Source organism: Polyodon spathula, chromosome 2 (genome assembly GCF_017654505.1).
Source record: "Polyodon spathula isolate WHYD16114869_AA chromosome 2, ASM1765450v1, whole genome shotgun sequence".
NCBI classification, from domain to species: Eukaryota; Metazoa; Chordata; class Actinopteri; order Acipenseriformes; family Polyodontidae; genus Polyodon; species Polyodon spathula.
In genome coordinates, this window is record NC_054535.1 from 22,811,879 (window position 1) to 22,831,811 (window position 19,933).

The 19,933-nt window shown below is 42.3% G+C and overlaps 1 protein-coding gene across 3 annotated transcripts in view; it reads left to right on the top strand.

The window, feature by feature from the left end:
• Positions 1-19,933, top strand: part of LOC121294236 (rab11 family-interacting protein 5-like) — a 56,705-nt gene that overhangs the window by 24,929 nt on the left and 11,843 nt on the right. Inside the window, exons 2-4 of one of the 3 annotated variants that reach the window (XM_041217817.1) lie at positions 1,159-1,655; positions 2,638-3,277; positions 14,529-18,236. In XM_041217817.1, the coding sequence (XP_041073751.1) occupies positions 1,159-1,655; positions 2,638-3,277; positions 14,529-18,236 (4,845 nt within the window). The remainder of the gene's footprint in view (positions 1-1,158; positions 1,656-2,637; positions 3,278-14,528; positions 18,237-19,933) is intronic. The other 2 variants (XM_041217818.1, XM_041217821.1) reach the window with 2 other exon arrangements.

Below are 19,933 nucleotides of genomic sequence, written 5' to 3' on the forward strand. Positions count from 1 at the left end.
ATGTCACTTGCCAAAAGAGACGACTGTGGAGATGTGGACTGTAATACAATATGTACTTTTAAATGCAGTTTGTGTTGTAGCATTATGTAAAATTCCCTATTAACGACCCAACAGCAAGATGTTACCCATGCACAGAACTGAGTAAAACGTAAAAGCCAATGCAATTTAACACCAGTTTCCAGAATTAAAACAGTATCCAAAACCAGTATTCAAAATTGCAGAATAAAATTGCCCGATAAGGCCCTATTGTCACATTTCATTTTCAAATGAAAACATACAAAAGCAACTAAAGATCATAGTTTTAAGAAAAATGCATCACAATATCTAAAACTGGTTAATGATTAACTTTTTTAAATTACCGTAGTTTGTCTCATTCGCTTTCTTTTTGATGCATTTTCATTGTGAAATTGGAGGAAGTGCTGTATGCTGCCCAATGTCCAATATATTTCACATTGAGAAAATAGGCATTGAATAGGTATGGGGCAGAAAAGGGTTAAAATCATAAAAGGAGTTCACAGTTAACCCTTTCTAATACTTTTCCAGAGGATGCAGCTGGAAATGAAATGGCAACAGACTCAACAATGCCAGACCTTTTTAGAATCCTGAAATACTAACCTGTGTGAGAGAGGGGGGGGGGGGGGGGGTTGTTTAGGGGAAGGAGAGGGTTATTCAACCCAAAGGTATGTCTTTCAAAACTGATGGGTCTCCCAGCAAACACCCAGGTCATCCTGCACTCTGCAACAGGTGAGGCAGCTCTCTGATAATGTGTATAAAACAGTACTCCAAATATGTTTAGTAACTTGTCTTTAGATGCCTGCCATTTCTTTAGCTTTTATTAAGATTTGATGACTGATTTTCTGTGCTAATATCTTGTAGTCTGTCTATAATCGGGTGGTACAGGGGGGCTGACTTGGAGACACGAGTTCAGATGTACACGCTGACTAAAGGTTTGCAGATATTAAAACAAACGTATATAGAAAACAAATTTATTCATATATTTAAACTAATTTAAATTTACTAATACAGTTCACCGCTCGCACAGTTCACTGCTCCTTGCTCTTTGCTCACAGGCCCCTCCCACAATCCCGAGAGAGAGAGAGAGAGAGAGAGAGAGAGAGAGAGAGAGAGAGAGATTCTGATGCATGTTTATCTCCTCAGGTGGTACAAGCTGCACTCCAAGTCTGGGAAGAAAGAGAAGGAACGAGGCGAGATCCAGGTGACCATGCAATTCACTCACAACAACCTGACAGCGAGCATGTTCGATCTGTCCATGAAGGACAAGCACCGCTCCACGTTTGGCAAATTCAAGGACAAGATGAAGGGGAAGAAGAGAGGAGAGGTGGAGTCTTCCTCGGCCGTCGTGCCCAGTGAGATAGGGGTTCTGAGCGAGACGGGGGGCCGCAGTACCAGCCACAGGGGTGAGGAACAGGATGATGAAGAGCACGAGGAGGGCAAGAGGAGCGGAATGAGGGGCTTCTTCAAGAAGCCCAAGCTGCGCAAGTTGTCGGACAGCCGCTCCAACACGTCCCTGGCCTCAGGGAGCAGTGTGTCGTCCTCACAGGGGGGCAGTCTAAGCCCCACTGCAGGGATCAGTGTGGTCGTGTCTGACCTCTCCAACTCCCCCAGCATCAGCAGCAGCCTGGCAGACAGCCCCGGTAAGACAACTCAAAGAACTTGGTTTCAAAGTCCAAATTCATGGGCAGCACAGTGAGGGAATGAAGGCATTTGGGGAAGATTTAGGAAGGAGGGTGGGAGACTTTTTCCTCACCTGTGACCTGAGCTGGATTGTAAGAATGTACATTAAAGTGTGGGCCCTTCCATCATCCACACACACACACACACACACACACACACACACACACACACACACAAACTCCCAGACAAAAGATGTGACCTCTGGGTAGTATAGCATTACAATAATACTGTAATAATAAAACAAATGCATAAATACATTCTGCATGATTACATGAGAGGATTACATTTTTTTATGGAGAGGGGTATAGGATCCTTTAAGAACTGACTTGATATTTGGAGTAGTGTTGGACGAGTATTAATGGGTTGAGTGGCACCCTGGTTTCTTATGAGATTTCAGTTTCAGAACTGATGGTCTGTTGAGGTAATGCAGAAGGACTTTGTGAACACTCTGTACATTCAATATTTATATATTTTCTGCCTTAAGATATCGACTAAGGTTAACATCACTTGCTTGGTCAGGCTTAGTGATAACATACTAAAATGTATTCTTATTTTGCGGAGGGTGGGGGACTTTCTGTAGATAGGGGCCTATTTGGAAAGTAGACTTTCAGATAGGTACATGATAGATGAAATGGTAGCCGTATTAGTCCAGAGAAGATAGACAAAGAGAAGGAGATGTGATACATTTGATTAGACTAACTAAATAATAAGTATTCACAAGCTTTCAAGACCTCAAAGGTCTCTTCTTCAGGTGAAAGTAGGAAAGAAAAAGGTACATTCAAATTTACTAGTATAACAATAGAAAGACACAATTCACTGTTTAATGTAAAACAGTCATAAAGACATTTAGATGAAAAGAAAAAGGAGAGATCAGTAGACCTACATACCGTTTTCAATATTTGTATACGTCTCACCAGCTTCTTTGTGTCTCCCTTTCCTCAGTTCACACCAGCCAGCCTTCTCCAAAGCTACTGACCCACAAGAGGACGTTCAGCGACGAGGTGAGCCAGGTCATCGCCATGCCCCAGCCCAGAGAGGTGGAGAAACTGAAGGCCAAGGACATCCCGCTCTCTCAGTCTTCCCTGTGCATCAACGGCAGCCACGTCTACGCAGTGGACACTCCTGCCCCCTCCACATTGCCAAAGGTCACTCTGGGAGTGCTTCAGAAATCCTCCACTCTCTCACTCTCCCTTCAGAACCTCACCAAGAAGAACGAGGAGACCCCCAAAGCTGACTTGATCACCCGGCGGTGGTCCCTGGACAAGACAGGCAAGCTGGTAGCACCACTTGGAGATCAGGAGGATTCCACCAAAGCCACACCTGGTCATAAAAAAGGCAAACCAGTACAGATCGCCACCCCGATCATCTCTATGGCCAACATGGAACCGGACAGTGAGAAGCATGCAGAAGAGGTGAAGAAAGAGGAACACGAGAAGCACAAACTGCACTTGTTCGGGGGGAAGAAAGAGTCGAAGGGGAACGAGATGGTCAAGAGTGGAGACAAAATGAGCCCCGCTGGCCAGTACCCTGAGGAGAAGCACAAGGGCTGGTTTGGCACCAAGGAGGCCCAAAGCAAACCCAGGTCAGTGAAGGCGTGCAGGGAACAGGTCTCCAGGCAGTTGGATGGTGTTATTGCTGGGATACTCTGTGTGTCTTTTTTCAGAAACTGACACCACATTTCCAACTGATAAGATGTATACAAAGGGACAGATTTACTATTGCTCTAGTGCAAAGTTTATTAAAAAAAGAAACAAGAACAAATGTGGGGATGGGGCTGTTTGACAAAAACCAAACTAGTAATAAACATTTTTGTTGCATAGAATGTACATTTGTAGTTGCTTTCTGCTAGTTTTCAAAAGTGATGGAAGCTTTGCACTAGGGCAAATTAAAACTTTAAAAACTAAAAAAAGGTTTGATAAATGAGCATTACAATGATGCTTATTTTTCTATAACTGGAATAAAAATCTATTGAATACCTTGATAAACAGTCAGAAAGGTGATACTTTTGATGTGACCATGTAGTGTCTACTGCAACCATTATGTACTCAGCTCAGCAACATCCCACAAACCAGTGCTGTTCTCTAAACATGGCTGTGAACAAAAGCAAGAGTGTTTTATGTCATAAGGACCAATTTCTGCTTAAGCTAACTGAGATCATCAAAATGCTGCAACCATTCACTTAATCTGTTTCTTTTTCTGAAGCAAATCAATAGCAAACAGTTCAGTTTCAAATTGTTAATTTATTTCTTTATATAATATATTAGGTGTGGCAGAGAGGGGCTTCATCTGAGATGATGGGATAGTCTTGCTGGAATGAGCTCACGTACAAAACAATCAGACTGTGTACCCAAGGGTGACTCAAACACTACTTGCTCTTTGCAGCTGTATGCTTAGAGTTACAGCTGTGTTCTTGTTTATCAAAATCACACACACACAACTGATGATGAGCACGACAAGATGTTTTTCCCAGGAATGGAAGCAAGTAGTTTCACCCATCCAAGGTTCTGATAAGAATTAATCAGCCCCAGTATGTAAACTCAGAGTGGCAGTGTGGTCCAGTGGTTAAAATCCAGGGTTTGTAACCAGAAGGTCACCGGTTTAAATCCCTATAACTTAAGGATAAAACAAAATGCATTTCAACAAAGAAATGCATTAGTTTCATTACTTGCTTGAGCAAAGGTGGTTTCAATAAATACTTTCTGATAAAAATATAGGCCTATGATAGTTTGAGATATTCAGTCTATTCAAAACAGTAGTTAGGTGTTTATTTTTTAAATTATTTTTTATATATAATTATTAGTCAAATAAACCACTATCGAATAAGACCATTTTGCTACATACTTTCCAGACGGTTAGCAAATACCTCAATACTGCCTTAAAAAGTTAACTTAAGCCATGATTTTAAATATATATATGTGTGTGTGTGTGTGTGTGTGTGTGTGTGTGTGTGTGTGTGTGTGTGTGTGTGTGTGTGTGTGTCTATATATATATATATATATATATATATATATATATATATATATATACACATCCTACCCCACAAATTCCAAGTGAAAAAAATATTCTAGAAATTTTTTCGAAAATTAATTACAAAAAAAAACTGAAATAGCTTGGTTGGATAAGTGTCCACCCCCCTTGTAATAGCAATCCTAAATTAGCTCAGGTGTAACCATTCGCCTTCAAAATCACACACCAGGTTAAGTGGCCTCCACCTGTGTTAAATTGTAGTGATTCACATCATTTCAGGATAAATTCAGCAGTTCCTGTAGGTTCCCTCTGCTGGGTAGTACATTTCAAAGCAAAGACTCAACCATGAGCACCAAGGCGCTTTCAGAAAAACTCCAGGACAAAGTTGTTGAAAGGCACAGATCAGGGGATGGGTATAAAAAAATATCAAAGGCCTTGAATATCCCTTGGAGCACGGTCAAGACGATTATTAAGAAGTGGAAGGTGTATGGCCCCAAGACCCTGCCTAGATCAGGCCGTCCCTCCAAACTGGATGACCGAGCAAGAAGGAGACTGATCATAGAGGCTACCAAGAGGCCAATGGCAACTTTGCAAAAGCTACACTCTTTTATGGCCAAGACTGGTCAAAGTGTGGATGTGACAACAGTATCCCAAACACTCCACAAATCTGGCCTGTATGGTAGGGTGGCAAGAAGGAAGCCATTACTCAAGAAAGCCCACCTTGAATCACGTTTCAAGTATGCAAAAATAAAAAAAAAAAACACTCAGAAGATTCTGTAGCCATGTGGCAAAAATTTTTGTGGTCTGATGAAACTAAAGTGGAACTTTTTGGCCTAAATGCAAAGCGTGGTGGTGGCAGCGTCATGTTATGGGGATATTTCTCATCGGCAGGGACTGGTGCACTTGTCAGCATAGAAGAGAAAATGAATGGAGCAAAGTACAAAGAAGTCCTTGAGGAAAACCTGCTGCCCTCGTCAAGAAAGCTGAAACTGGGACGGAAGTTCACCATTCAGCATGACAACACAGCCAAAGCTACATTGGAGTGGCTAAGGAACAAAAAGGTAAATGCCCTTGAGTGGCCCAGTCAGAGCCCCGACTAAATCCAATTGAAAATTTGTGGCATGACTTGAAGATTGCTGTCCATTAACGTCCCCCAAGGAACTTGACAGAACTTGAACAGTTTTGTAAAGAAGAATGGTCAAATATTGCCAAATCTAGGTGTGCAAAGTTGGTAGAGACCTATCCCAACAGACTCACAGCTGTAATTGCTGCCAGAGGTGTTTCCACCAAGTATTAACTCAAGGGGATGGAGACTTATCCAATTATGATCTTTCAGTTTTGTATTTTTTATATATACTTTTTTTCTCAGTAAAAACTTTTTCCCCCTTAACAGTGTGGAGTATGGTGGGTAGGTAAGTGGGAAAAAAATCCTCATTTAAATGCATGAAACTCTGAGACTGTGACACAACAAAATGTGAAAAAAGTTCAAGGGGCTGTAGACTTTCTATAGGCACTTTATGTATGCATGTATGTATGTATGTATGTATGTGTGTGTGTGTGTGTGTGTGTGTGTGTGTGTGTGTGTGTGTGTATATATATATATATATATATATATATATATATATATATATATATATATATATATATATATATATATATATATAATTTACATGAGATAGGGGTCGACAACTAGGAATATTTAGACTTATAACTTAGATTGTGATATGGCAGTCAATACAAAGTCCTCAAACACCAATGTGCTTGTGTTCATATATAATTGTGTACCAGAATAAAAAAAATCTTATTCCCCTATCAAGGTTTTTTTTAGACATAAATGTAAAGTATCCCTATAAAGTCAAGATAGAGATTACTGACTCATTCGGAAGGATGCCAGCTATAAATGCCAGTCCTTCGCAATGTTCAAGCAATAAGACCACCACATTCCCTCTCTGTTTGGTTGCCGTTTGAAATCAGAGGCATGTCAATTTTAAACCATAAGAGAAATAGGGTAATGGTGAAAATGAGGTGGACTTTACAACACTAAATTCCTGGGGAAAGGGGTTGGGTTAATGTTAATGATCTGAATAAAACTGATGGGGATTTGTGGGATCTGGAGGGGCAGGTGTGCACTCAGGTTGTGTGTGTGTGTTGTTGTTTTTTTTTGTTTTGTTTTTTTTTTAAACTCTGTTTATTACTAACATTAACAGCACCTGCTTTCTGCCCAGCATCCTGTTGCAAAGTGAACCAGAAACAGCACTGAAATAACACTGTTTATTATTGCTCACAACAGGGGTTGACAAACCATATTGTCAGTTATCCTGAACAGGTCTTTATTAGTTTCCAGCAGTTCCTTTTTTTATTTCTGAATTATTCATACACAAAGTTGACTAGGGACTGCTTTGAAGGTACAGACTGTAGCTTTAAGCTATTTAAAACTGGAAATGGTGTGGTAAATTGAGTTACCAAACCACAGGATGTCTCATAAGTGAGGCATCGTAAGCAAAATTATGTACAGGTTACGATAACCATGTGACCACCCCCCTGTGTCTATCTGCACATCCACATATCAAAATGATCTGAATGCTCCTATTTTCTTTAAGAACTTTTACAGTTAAAGGAAATGGACAAGCAATATTGTAAAGAGACAAACAATATTTACAATCACACCTTTGACTGACTTCTACACCTTAATGCAGGATAACCCAGTTCAAATTTCACAGGGATAAGTTAACTACCAAACTCATTTCACATGTACCAAACCCTCAGAGGAAAAAGCAATTGTTACAGAAGTGGTGTAATGCACTAGTTGAGCACTAGAGGTGCCCCTGCCACTCCTGGTCTTTGTTATAACCCTGTTCTAAATTGCTTAATTGAACCAGTCAAACCTCCAACCAGACCCTGAAGTAGTTAATTATGGAATGGCCCTCCAGGACTATGATTGGCCATCCCTGCACTAGCTTGTAATCATCCTGTAGGGATATGGGTTTGTATAATAAATGAGTTTGATGTTCTCAGCTCTCCTCTTATTCAATTCAGTTCAAACACTAACACTGAACATCAATGTGCAGGCAGCCTCAAAAGAACAGCTCCCTCACTCTTTTAAGAGGGAGGGGCATCCCAAGAAGGCTTGAAGCTTGCATTGTCTCTGCTTATTAGATACTAAAATAGAAGGGTTAAACAAGATGCACATTTGCACCCTTACTAAGTGCTACTGAAAAGTATCTTAATGGAATTGTGCTTGGGATCCAGTGTGTGTAACTCTGCTTTTCATTGACTCAGGCTGTTGGATCTTGCATCTAGAACTTCAGATCAACTTCAGCATCTTTAATGAAAGCTGTTTAGTGGGAGGTGGAATCTACAATACCTTTACTGTGTGTGCTAAATATTTTGGTGGCAGACATTTCGATGCAACTTGAAGACTAAAGAGTGTTTTAGTTTTCCTGTTGTAGGATGTACAGTGTTGAATATGAGCATGTGGTATACTTTTTCTTTTTTTTTTTAAACAAAGTGGTGGTTTTGCATGTTCTGGTTTCACTGTTCAGGGAAGTGACAGCTTCTGGACAACTGCAAGTGAGTTTATTTACATATTTAGAACTGACCCATAAATACGTGTCAGCTCAACATCCTCAGACAGTTTGCATTAAAAAAAAAAAAAAAGTACCACTTGTTGGATTCCTCGTGCTAACAGGAGCTTGACATTCTCAACCATCCTTTGGTCAAAGAGAGACACAACCACAGATTACACAATTCTCCTTCTATTGTCAATTTTTTCGTCTTAAATGTGGAGCAGTGTTTATATTAAGATGTACTGCTCCACATTTTGTAACTCTGGTTCATTGTTAGTGTTTTTGTAAAGTGGGTTCCTGGTTTAATAAATACATTAAAAAAACCAAAAAAAAAACCCAAAACAAAACAAAAACAAAAACAGCTCAGATACCACAATCTTTGACTTTGATGCATTCTGTCTGATAAAAAGATGGGAACTGAAGGTTTGGGGTTTTCCGGTGAATAAGGACAGTAGAATCTGTGGCACATGGTTTGTCTTTTTGGGCCTGCAGAAGCACCTAGTTGTGACAAAGGTTGTTAGTCGTTGTTAGGCCTGTTGGTGTGTTGATGTGGTTGATGTACGACACCTTGCATTTTAGGCATGACGTACTTCTGAAAAAGTACCTTTTCTGAGACTTTGTTTTGTTTACACACCAAAATGGTTTTAAAATTGCCTTTTGGGAACTGGCTACAACTGATGCCTACAACTGACACCCTGTTGACAAAAAGGTTTCTGAATGGTCCTTCTCTTGAGAGTTCAAGCAGGAGGTCTGTGTAATTTCTAGTGAAGCAGTGTCCCATTGCTAGGGTAGAAAAGCGATAATGTTTAAGACTAGTACTTTTAGCATGATTATTCTCTCAAAGACATTATGGATGTATTCTAGGAGAAAGGGAATCTGTAAATTAATCTATAAATTGAGGTCTTGCAAACATTGCACAGCTTTCCCACACTGCACCTGAAAGTTGGTGACATGTGCTTAACATGTAGAGATGTAGCATTATTTTGGTTTTGTATTCATATTCAGTTAATTCTCATTAATACAAATTTCAAGGGACCAGCAAAAAATGTACCTCATCATTAATTCTTATTAGGAGTATAAACGAAATTTCTGCCTGTTGCTAGTTACTTGCCACTGCGGCCGTGTGCCCCGTGTGAAGCCAGCGAGTCGCTCCTTTCCAGGGACCCAGCAACATAAGTCATCTGACTTTGTCCTCTCCCCTCAGGCTGCATAACTCCAGTTAGAGCTTGTTTTTTTTTCTCGCTTTAGCACCATATGAGACGGTTTATATTATTTATGTAATTGTTATACTACTGTTTTTTGTTGAGAGAAAATTCTCATTGTGTTTTTTTTCTGTGTTTTACAGATATCACGTGCAGGCCTGTCTGTAACGTGGTGCTCTGCACACATGCAGCAATAGCAGCTGCTGGGCTCAGTAGCACTTCGCAGAACTGAGGTACTCGCTTCGACTTGCTGTTGCTTGCAATTACAGCCACAGTTTCTTGATGCCGTTTTGGTGACCAGCTATTTTAGCATTACCATTGCGAGGGCTGTTAGTTCATTCTAACAAGCAGGCTTACTTCAGTCTCGTGTTGGTACTTCTTGAGTGGTTTTGCCAGTGGCTTTTGCAGGTGGGCATTCTTGTACGTTGCCACATACAGTGACTGCTACCTGGTGGACCCGTACCGGACCGGGACCGAGGATACAGCACTGGTACCGAACTGACCGGTAGCTGCGACCCAGTGGACTCGTACTGAACCGTTGTTAAGTACACCGACCTGGTGCTAAAGCTACCGAACCGACCTGCTGCTGAAACCACCGAACTGACAGCGAACCGAACCTGTACCAAAGTCAGTGAACCGGTGCCAAACTGACCCAGTACCGAACCGACCCTGTTCTGAACTGGTACCGGTGCCAAAGTCAACGAACCGGTGTTTGGTACACCGCACGGTGCCAAACCGGTCTTGCTCGGTTCTTGACCCTATAGAAGCAGATTGAGGCATACGAACATAAGCACATAAGAAAGTTTACAAACGAGAGGAGGCCATTCAGCCCATCATGCTCGTTTGATTGTTAGTAGCTTATTGATCTCAGAATCTCATCAGGCATCTTCTTGAAGGATCCCAGGGTGTGAGCTTCCACAACATTACTGGAGAGTTGGTTCCAGACACTGTCAATTCTTTGTGTAAAAAAGTGCCTCCTATTTTCTGTTCTGAATGCCCCTTTATCTAATCTCCAGTTTGACCCCTGGTCCTTTTTTCTTTTTTCAGGTCGAAAAAGGCCCTTGGGTCGACATTGTCAATACCTTTTAGAATATTGAATGCTTGAATCAGATCGCAGCGTAGTCTTCTTTGTTCAAGACTGAATAGATTAAATTCTTTAAGCCTGTCTGCATATGACATGCCTTTTAAACCACTCTTTCTAGAGCAGCAATATCCTTTTTGTAGCGAAGTGACCAGAACTGAACACAATATTCCAGATGGTCTTACTAATGCATTGTAAAGTTTTAACAATACTTCCCTTGATTTAAATTCAACACTTTTTACTATATATCCGAGCATCCTGTTGGCCTTTTTGTTATAGCTTCCCCACATTGTCTAGATGAAGACATTTCCAAGTCAACTTAAACTCCTAGGTCTTTCTCATAGATTCCTTCTTCAATTTTAATATCTTCCATATGGTGTTTATAATGCACATTAATGCAACAGCTGTACATCCCTATACTATACATTACATTGCTCCTTGCATCATGCCCGAGTTCTATCCCTGCGAGACATGCAAGGCCAGTCTGTCTAAGGAGGACAAGCATGACAGCTGCTTTTCCTGCCTGAAGCCACAGCATGCCAAGGAGGCACTGGTTAATCAAAGCTTCTGCGAATTTTGTGCCCCTTTCTCCAAGCGCACACTTTTGAAGAGGTTATCCCAAAGCTCTAAGGATGTTCTGCATCCCTTACTCCTAATCAGCACACTCCCCCATTACCCTCTCTTAGAGAGGTGGCTGCATCCTCACCCCATGGCTCTGCACCCAGGAAAGTAGCCCAGGCAGGAAACAGTCTTCACGGTCTTCCTCATCCTCCCCGTGCTCTTCCTCTCCTTCCCCTCCTCATGGAAGAGGAAGAGTCACTACTCCAGGTGATCGGCAGACTCTGAGCAGATGGAGAATATGCCCATAGGGTGCATGATATGGAAAAAATTTCTGTCACTTGAGGCTTCCATTGCTGCTTTGTTCCAGGCACCTAATTTGGTGCTGCTATCCAAGGACGCTGCCTGCCCTAACAAGCAGTGCCGGGTTTCTGAGGTGATCCTCAAAAGGTCTTATTCAGCCAGGGCATTCACTGCACGGCTAGGGAATTGTGCCAGATCCTGGTACCCTGCTGCAGCGCTGTCATTGTGCGTGGGAATCCATTAAGGAGATGGTTCCTAAGCATGTAAACCAGCGGCAAACTGGCATCCTAGGTCCCAGAAGCCCCAAAAACCAGCACAACCGGTTGCGCCCGCTGCCAGAGGTAATGCTCGTGACCAGCCCGCGGCTGCTTGCCAAGGAGGCCATAATAGGTTCTGCCACCCTACTCAAAGACAGAAGGTGCAGGCTAAGCCACAGGCTAAACAGCAGCCCTAAGAGTTTGCTTTGAGTTTTCGAAGGGCATGGAAGCTATTTTGGGACCATTGAGACTCAAAGGCATCAGAGTACTCAAATGTCTGGGTGACTGGCTAATTTGTGCCTTGTCTCCAGCACAAACAAAGGCCCACATAGAACTTGTCACCGGACAGCTTTGATGATTGGGCCTTACAGTGAATCATGTGAAGATCCAGCTCACACCTTCCCAGACAGCCTCCAATCTCGGAGTGTGTCTGGACTCCGGGTCCATGCTGGCCACTGTCGGACGGCAGAGTGCAGAGTATTTGCCGCTTGTTTAGAACTTTTTCAGCTCAACAGAGAGCTCATGGTAGTAATGTTTCAGAAACTTTTGGGCCTGATGGCAGCAGCTTCCCAGACCCTTCCATTGGGTCTCCTGCACATGCGCTCTCTGCAGGCCTGGTTAAACCGTAGGGTCTTCCAGCCCGTGTTGAATCGTGACTGCCTATTGACAGTTTCTCAACTCTGTCTAAGGGCACTCTCTTGGTAGAAACAGCTGGCCCAGTGTAGCGCTGGACAGTAACACCAGAAGGGAGGTCGTCACCACAGATGCATCCAGTCTGGGCAGAGGCGCTGTGTAGAATGGCCGGAATGTGCAAGGTGTGTGGAACACCCCATGGAGGGGTCTCCATATCAGTGTTTTAGAGCTGCATGGAGTTTACCTGGCGTTTTGAAGAATTTTTTGCATGAAGTTCAAGGGAGACGTGCTTATACACACAGGCAGCAGAACAGTGGTGGCCTACATCAAGGCCTGTGGTCACCCAGTCTCCATTGTTTGGCCTGCGACCTAATGCTGTGGGCGCACAAGAACCTCCTCTCACTGCGGACAATTCTTCTGCCCAGGGTGACGAACTGGGCGGCAGGAGGTGGGGTGCTTAATGCAGTCATGAAGCATCCATTTGAACCCATGCATTCTGCTGAGCTGAAATTGCTATAATTTAAAGCAGCTTTCTTGTTTGCTATCACCTCCACAAAGTGGGTGAGTGGGATGCAGGCATTCTCTATTTTTTACTGAGGCCTGGACAAACGTCATGCTCTTTACTAATTCTGCCTTCTTGCTGAAGACTATCTCAGCTTTCCTTGTTAACCAGTCAGTGGAATTGGAGGCTTCCATCCACCTCCTTTCCACTCTGACAGGGAGCGACAGCTCCATATGCTCTGCCAAGTTCGGCACTGGCATATTATGTTATCAGGTTATCAAGTTGGAGGCAGTCTGAACAATTTTCTGTCTGCTCTGGGGCAGTCCCGTGGTCAAGCCCTGTGGAAGCAATGACTGTCCAAGTGGTTAGCAGACACTGTCAAGACTTTATACTCAGCTCTATTCAAATTAGGGCAGTTTGTTTGTCTGGCCGGGACATTGTAGACATCTGTAGTGTCAGGAAATTATTTTAGTCAGAGTTTGTTTTAATGAGAATTTACTATAATAAGTCAAACCCATTTTCTAAAATTTTGAACTGAGACATACTTAATTTTCTAGCCTAAATTCCTAATTATGTACCAGGCTGGCTGACCAAAATTCTGACCTATTCTGACTGGATATGGCTGATCCTGAAATAATGGAGTCAAAAAGCATTTTAGGCTATTATGAATCAGTCCATAAAGAGGTCTGCTTAATAGTTTGGTTTAAGGTAGCTTCTAGGTGGATAATGAATTAATGATTGTGTCTGGACTGTAGCATTTTAATATTTGTAGTTCAGTGTTTAGCTTTATTTTGCTGGATTGTGACTCAGATTTTTCCCCCTGGTTTGTCCATTCTAATACAGAGGTTTGAATTGTTTGTGCAGTATCATATGAGGGTATCCACTCTATTTTTAGTAAATTCTCTGCTATAGTACTTTCAGAGCTGTCAGTTATCATTTAGTTGGCCATTGTGCTCAATGGGATACACACTGGGTTTGCCGGCACCTGCACATGAATTAATGAGCAACACACACTACAAAAGTTTGTTTTCAGGAATTATTCTACTTGCAAATTATTTGTAGGCCAATATGCATATGTTTTCAAATGACAGTTGAAAAGAGCCATAGCCATCTATTTTGCTTGCTTTAGATGGCTGCAGCATAACTTATTGTTGCCTGGAAACAAACTTTTAGGTTCTATTTTTTGTGTTTGTTATTGGGGGACCTTCTACAGCAAAGTATCACCATATCTAGGTTATAAGGTTTTTTTTTTGTCTTTTGTCCATGTTTCACCCAGAGAAAATTTAATTCAGGGAAATTAATGTTTTGGCAGAATCAATTACACAGTAGCCAAAATAATTGTTTGCTGTTTATTGAAAGTACATCCAAAGACAAATTATCTGCTATGTACCTCTACACAGGAGATATTTTATACAGTATTGCTAGGATAGTCTTAAAATATCCTATGAGTCTGAGTATTCAATTATTAGACATGGAATCCTTGATATTTTCATGAATTTTACAAAATTATATTGTATTTTGAAAAATATTCCAGTGGCCTGGAAGTCTTCACGTGAAATATCCATTTGAAACCTAAACTCTTATAATGTAACACTTAAGTCAGTTATATTTTGGCTACTGAAAAACCTTGGGAATCTGGCATTATTTCTGAACAAATGATTAAATAATGGTGGTCCTTATTTATTGCTGGAGAATGTCTAACCTGCTGGGCTCCCCCGTGGCACAGCACTAACTAAGAGGACTGTTTGTGCCTTCCCTCCACAGCCTGGACGTGTCTCCTAAGGTAGAAACCAGCTCAGATGCTCCCTCTCACATCTCACCTTCCTTCCCTGTTTTGTCCTCTCCTGCTTCCGCTGTTGGTCCTGTTTCACTGGGCAGCACGCCTCACGCTAACCCCTTCACTCCTGCACTCGTCACCTCACCCTGCCAGTCCTCTACCAACCCCTTCTTCACCAATATCCAGAGTAACCCTTTCTTTGAGGAGCTGTTAGCTGACCAGGTGCTAAAATCTCCCCCACCCACTCACTGTCTCTCCAGTTTCGCCCTTGAGCCTTCCCATGCTACTTCCTCTTGGGTTGAAGGTCCCCGTTCCCCTGTCGATGAGTCATTCCCAAAACCTGGCCCTGCAGAGGAGAAGCCCAGCGGTAACGCTGTTATCCCTGGACCAGTTCTAATGCCAGTTCCGAGGGACAGCATTCAGATACCAAGACCTGTCAGGACACCCTGTCCTTTGCCGGTCCCTTCCAAAAGTGAGACCACAGGGAACTGGGAAGATTCATTTGATGCCTTCGCTGCCAGCAGGCTCAAACCAGAGCAGAAAGGTAAGAGTAAACCCAGATCAACAGGGGGATCGCTCCACTTGGCTGAGACAGGGGTTCTTTCACCTCTGGCGACAGGAGGTCCTCAAGAAGATTCTTCCAAGTCTCAGGAACTTGTTGAAACATCGAAAGCAGATGGTGTAGTGGAACAGCCTTTTGCACAAGCTAGCAACTCCAGTGCCCCACCCATTCCTCTGCGCAGGTCAGTAAAGGCCAATGTCAAGGACGATAACAGAGGAAGATGGTTAGATAGGGCACAGGTGATTGCAGTTGAGAAAGAAGCGAGTTTGCTTTCCCAAACAGACGCTGCAGCCATGCAACTTCGGAAAGAGGTTGATAGAGACAAGAGTCTACTGACTCCATCACAGAACTCTGTGTTAAAAGCACCAGAAAAGGACAGTGTTTCTTTAACAGAATCGAATGTTAGTTTAAATGAAGAATTGAAAAACAAGGAAGGGTCTAGCGCTAATGATGTATTTAAAAGCAATGATGCTCTGGTGGATACCGTAGAAGCTGTACATAAAGAGTGTACAGTGGCAGAAATGAGTCAATCCACTAAGTCTTCTCTGCCAGATGAAAATAGCCCAAGATATGTGGATATGTGTTCAGTAACATTCATGTCCAAAGCTAGGCAGGGAATGAATGAAGATGTAGACAAGTTTGTGAAGCAGTCGCTTTCACAGATGCAGAACACAGCCATTGAAACACCTAGAAGTGATCCAGGCAATTGTAAAGACCTCACTGCCTCGACCCATGAAGTAGGAATCACTGAGGTATCGGGAAGTGAAGCAGATAGTGGCACAAGGAGCTTATCAGAACCAGAAAGTAGTGTTAGTGTGTCAGAGAGCGACATAGATATTAATGAAAAGAATTTTAATGGCTCGAACCAAAAAGGATTTGATAGCACAGGAAGCAAGACAGATAGTGGAACAAAGAGTCCTGCTTCTTCTAACCAGGAACAACTTGCTGGGATATCAGGAAGTGACACATATAGTAGGGCTAGCAAGTCAGATGGGTTGATTCCAGAATTTCGTAGTAATAGTTCAGAATCTAACGCTAGTAACCCAGTTGGCTCATTCCCAGAGATTTTAACTAATACACATCATGCTAACAAACCGTTTGGATTATTTTCTCATATTTTTACTAATGCACCAGAAACTAATGATAACAAGCCAATAAGCTCGCTCTCTGGTGTTTGTTCAAATCCACCAGAAACTAACGATGGCAAGCAAATGCACTTGTCCCAGGAAGTGTTTACTAATGCACAGCAGACTAATGCTAATTCAAATATCTCCCTTCCTGAAATATGTACTAATGCATCAGGAATTCAGATAGATAGCAGTAATGGAGGACAGTCGGCCAAAAAGGAGAAATCTGTTGCTGAAAGAGATCAAGAGAATAATGCTAGAAGTTCACTTGTCTTGACTCAAGAAGTCAAAGTTGCAAGTCTGGTGGCTGACAGACATGAGACTTCCAAGAAAGTGCTTGCTGTGATAGAGGAAGTCACTTCAGACTTTCTTGGTGGCAGACCAGCAGTGAGCGTTCGTAACAGGACACTTTCTGAGAAACCGAATCTTCCTCCTTATGTGCCTTCAGCGGCTGTGGAGAAGTGTTCAGCTGAAGCCTCTGGACTGTTGACTCATGGGTCCATCACAAACAGTGGCAATCTGCTCTTAGACAAACATGCTAATAGTGAAAAACCTGTAGAAGTTACATCAGCTTCGAAAGAGGGAAAGTCCTTATATGAGTCCAAAAAATTAGATGTTGACCCAGGTGATGGCGCTAATAGTGGTGAGCAGCAAACTGGAAATGCAAATAACTTGCCGCTGGTTGCAGTTGCACCACCACCAGAACCTCCAAGAGTTGCTGTTGAGCTTTTTCCAAATGTTTCAGAACCAAGTCCAAGCTCACAGGAAGTCAAGTGCAATGTGGTAAAGAAGAATGTCTCCAGGCTGGAAAAAGAAAACTATTCTGGGACGGTGGAGGTAGAAGATTTGATTAAAAAGCAAGAAGAGAAATGTTCATTTGTGGTTCTTTTAGACTCTTGCAGCAGAGCTGATGAAGTTCTGTCCAGTGAAATACTGGGTGCAGATAGGTTTCGGTTGAAACCAGGAGTTATTACAAATTCAAACCTGGAGTCTCCTGGGTATGGAATGGTAAACTCAAACGAGGGAAAAGAATTAGAGCAATACAAGACTTGCAAGTCAACATTTTCTTTGGAAGGATTAGACCTAACTCCAGACACAGATGGCAACATGAGACCAATGTACCCAGGTGAATCCAAACAACCTTGTAGATCAGAGATGGACAGCACCAATACAGAGACAAAATCAGACTTTGCGGGACAGACCAATGTGAATCCAGGAAAGATCTCCCATATCAATCTTGATTCCTGTCAGAAGAAGGATGAGACTGAGCAATCAGATCAATTTCAAAGCATTACACAAAATGCAAAAACTGTTACAGACATAACATCAGAAAACCCAGTGAAGCCAAAGCCTGGCATTGAAGCACCTCTCATCCACTTTAGTGGACTTGGAACCATGCCTAACAAGCCACTAATCAAAGCACAGGAAGTAACACTTCCCAGCCCGTCTTCTGCCTCTGGTTGGCTCACGTCCAGTGCATCTCAAGATATGGTAGTAGACTTAAAGGTTGAGGAGTTTTGGAGGCCTCAGCATAAAGGTCAGCCGAAACGACACAGTATTGGCTCTCCCTTTGAAAATCCCTTTAAACAGTTAATGTCCCTCAGTGGCAACCCCTTTGTGCAGACACCCGCTTCCCAATGCCAATCCTCTGAGCATTACTCCTCTTCGATATCCTCCGCTCAGAAAGGGAACTTCAAAGACCTTCACATGAGGGTGGCACCGCAGTGCGTGCGCTCAACCAGCCTCCCAGGGGATCAGTTCTTCAGGCCATTCCTGCATGAAAGCAGTCCCCAGGCTGCTTCCACCCCCTCCCTTGTGGCTGCGACTAACTCCAGGTTAACCCACCTCCCCTCCCCCATCCTGTCCTCTTCAACTGTGAGGCCACCAACAGTGATCGCCCAGGTAGCAGCAGCCGCTGCCCCCTCCTCCTCCTGCCCTGCACCACTCACGGTTTTGCCCGAGGAGACACAGCCAGCTGAGAGCACCCCGTTGGGTCACGGAAGCAGGTGAGACAAAAGGGAAATATTAAGAAGGGGTGTTCGATAGGGCTCGAAACATTCATCAAATAATTTTTGTTTCTTTTAGTGTCACTAAATTTCTGGGTTTGTTAGGAGGTAAAAATTAAATTATGCAACTGCCTTCACAAAACCAAATTCGATTTAATAACAGAGTAAAATAACTTAATTTGGTAGTTAAACTGAGATATGTTGGGAACAAATTGGATTTACTAAAGTAAGAAGTGCTGAGCCATTTAGGGTGGCCTTTGGTATGTGCACCTTGTGGCAAATCATTAAATAAAATCCAACATAAACTTCTGGTTAAATAAATAGGAATGGAGAGGCGGCTGATTAAAAGATGATCCAACATTTAATGGTGGCTCTTCTGGGCCTTAAAAAAAAAAAAAAAAAACATGTTGAAAAACATTCATAGTAAACCCTAAAAAAGAACAACCAGTATCTGTCCAGGCAACTCAGTCATTCAGAAGACCTGTAACTGTTGGTAATATGGGAGCATCAATCAAGAAGGGATCATTCCAACAGCCACTAACTTGGATTTTAAGTGAGTATTGGTGATGTGAGGTGAGTAGTACAATATACAATACAACTTATTTTTATGTAGCGCTCTTCATGCGAAGCCAAATAAAAAGGAATCTAGCTAAAAAATAAACTAACTATAGGTTTTTAAAATTGATTTCAAAGCTTCAACTCTCCCAGCAGTCCTGATATGATTTGAAATAGTTCCAAAGACAGAGCATAACTACTGAAGGCTCTTGCCCCTCCTGAAGGCCAACCAGAAGGCCAGCATTTGATGATAAGACTAGGAGCAGAAGGTACCAACAGTCCCTGAAAATATGAATGGCCTTATAAGAATAAGGAGAATTTTAAAATCAATCCTGAACTTAACAGGGAACCTATATAGTCATTTTAGAACTGGAGTAATGTGTTGTCCATGGCGAGTGTGAGTCAGCACTCGGGTTGCAGTTTGTGAACCAGTGTAGTCGACACAGTTTAGAATCGGGAAGGCCAGCAAACAAAGCATTACAGTAAGCTAGTAGTCAAATAAGAAAAAACAACCAACCAACGTCTCGGTATTGTTATCAGATAGAATGGGTCCCAATTTTGCAGTGTTCTTCAAATTATAAAATTAGGCCTTTATAACTGGTCTAATATGGGTGTCTAAACACAGTTTTGGATCCATAGTGATTCATACATTTTTCAAAGTATTAGATAGAGTCGAGTAGTCTTTACTTGTGTTTTTAAAGTTCAGTTTTGTACTAATGTAATATAATAAGCTATCGGACCAGCACCAAGCCCAAACAGAGAAGTCAAACCTGGCCTACTGTGGGATCCAACTATAATGATGACAAGTAAAACTGAAACATAATGTTCAAAAGTCTTTCATAGCAATAACAAATCTACCCAAAACCCAAAGATAAGCACGTCTGCACATTTGAAGACTAACATCCACATCCAACCCTTATTATCAGTTGCTTTTAATATCCAATTATAATGGAAAGTGGTGAGGACATTTGTTAGTACAAGTTACAGCGAGTTTCATAATCTGGGAATAAAATGAGATCTGTCTGTCTTTTGGTACCATCCCATGTCACACTTACATATTTTCTTGCATCTAGAGGACCACTTACCCTGCTATCCACTGTGGCTCTGTTGGCTAGGCTGCTTCCCAGCTCTCAGCTCTACCC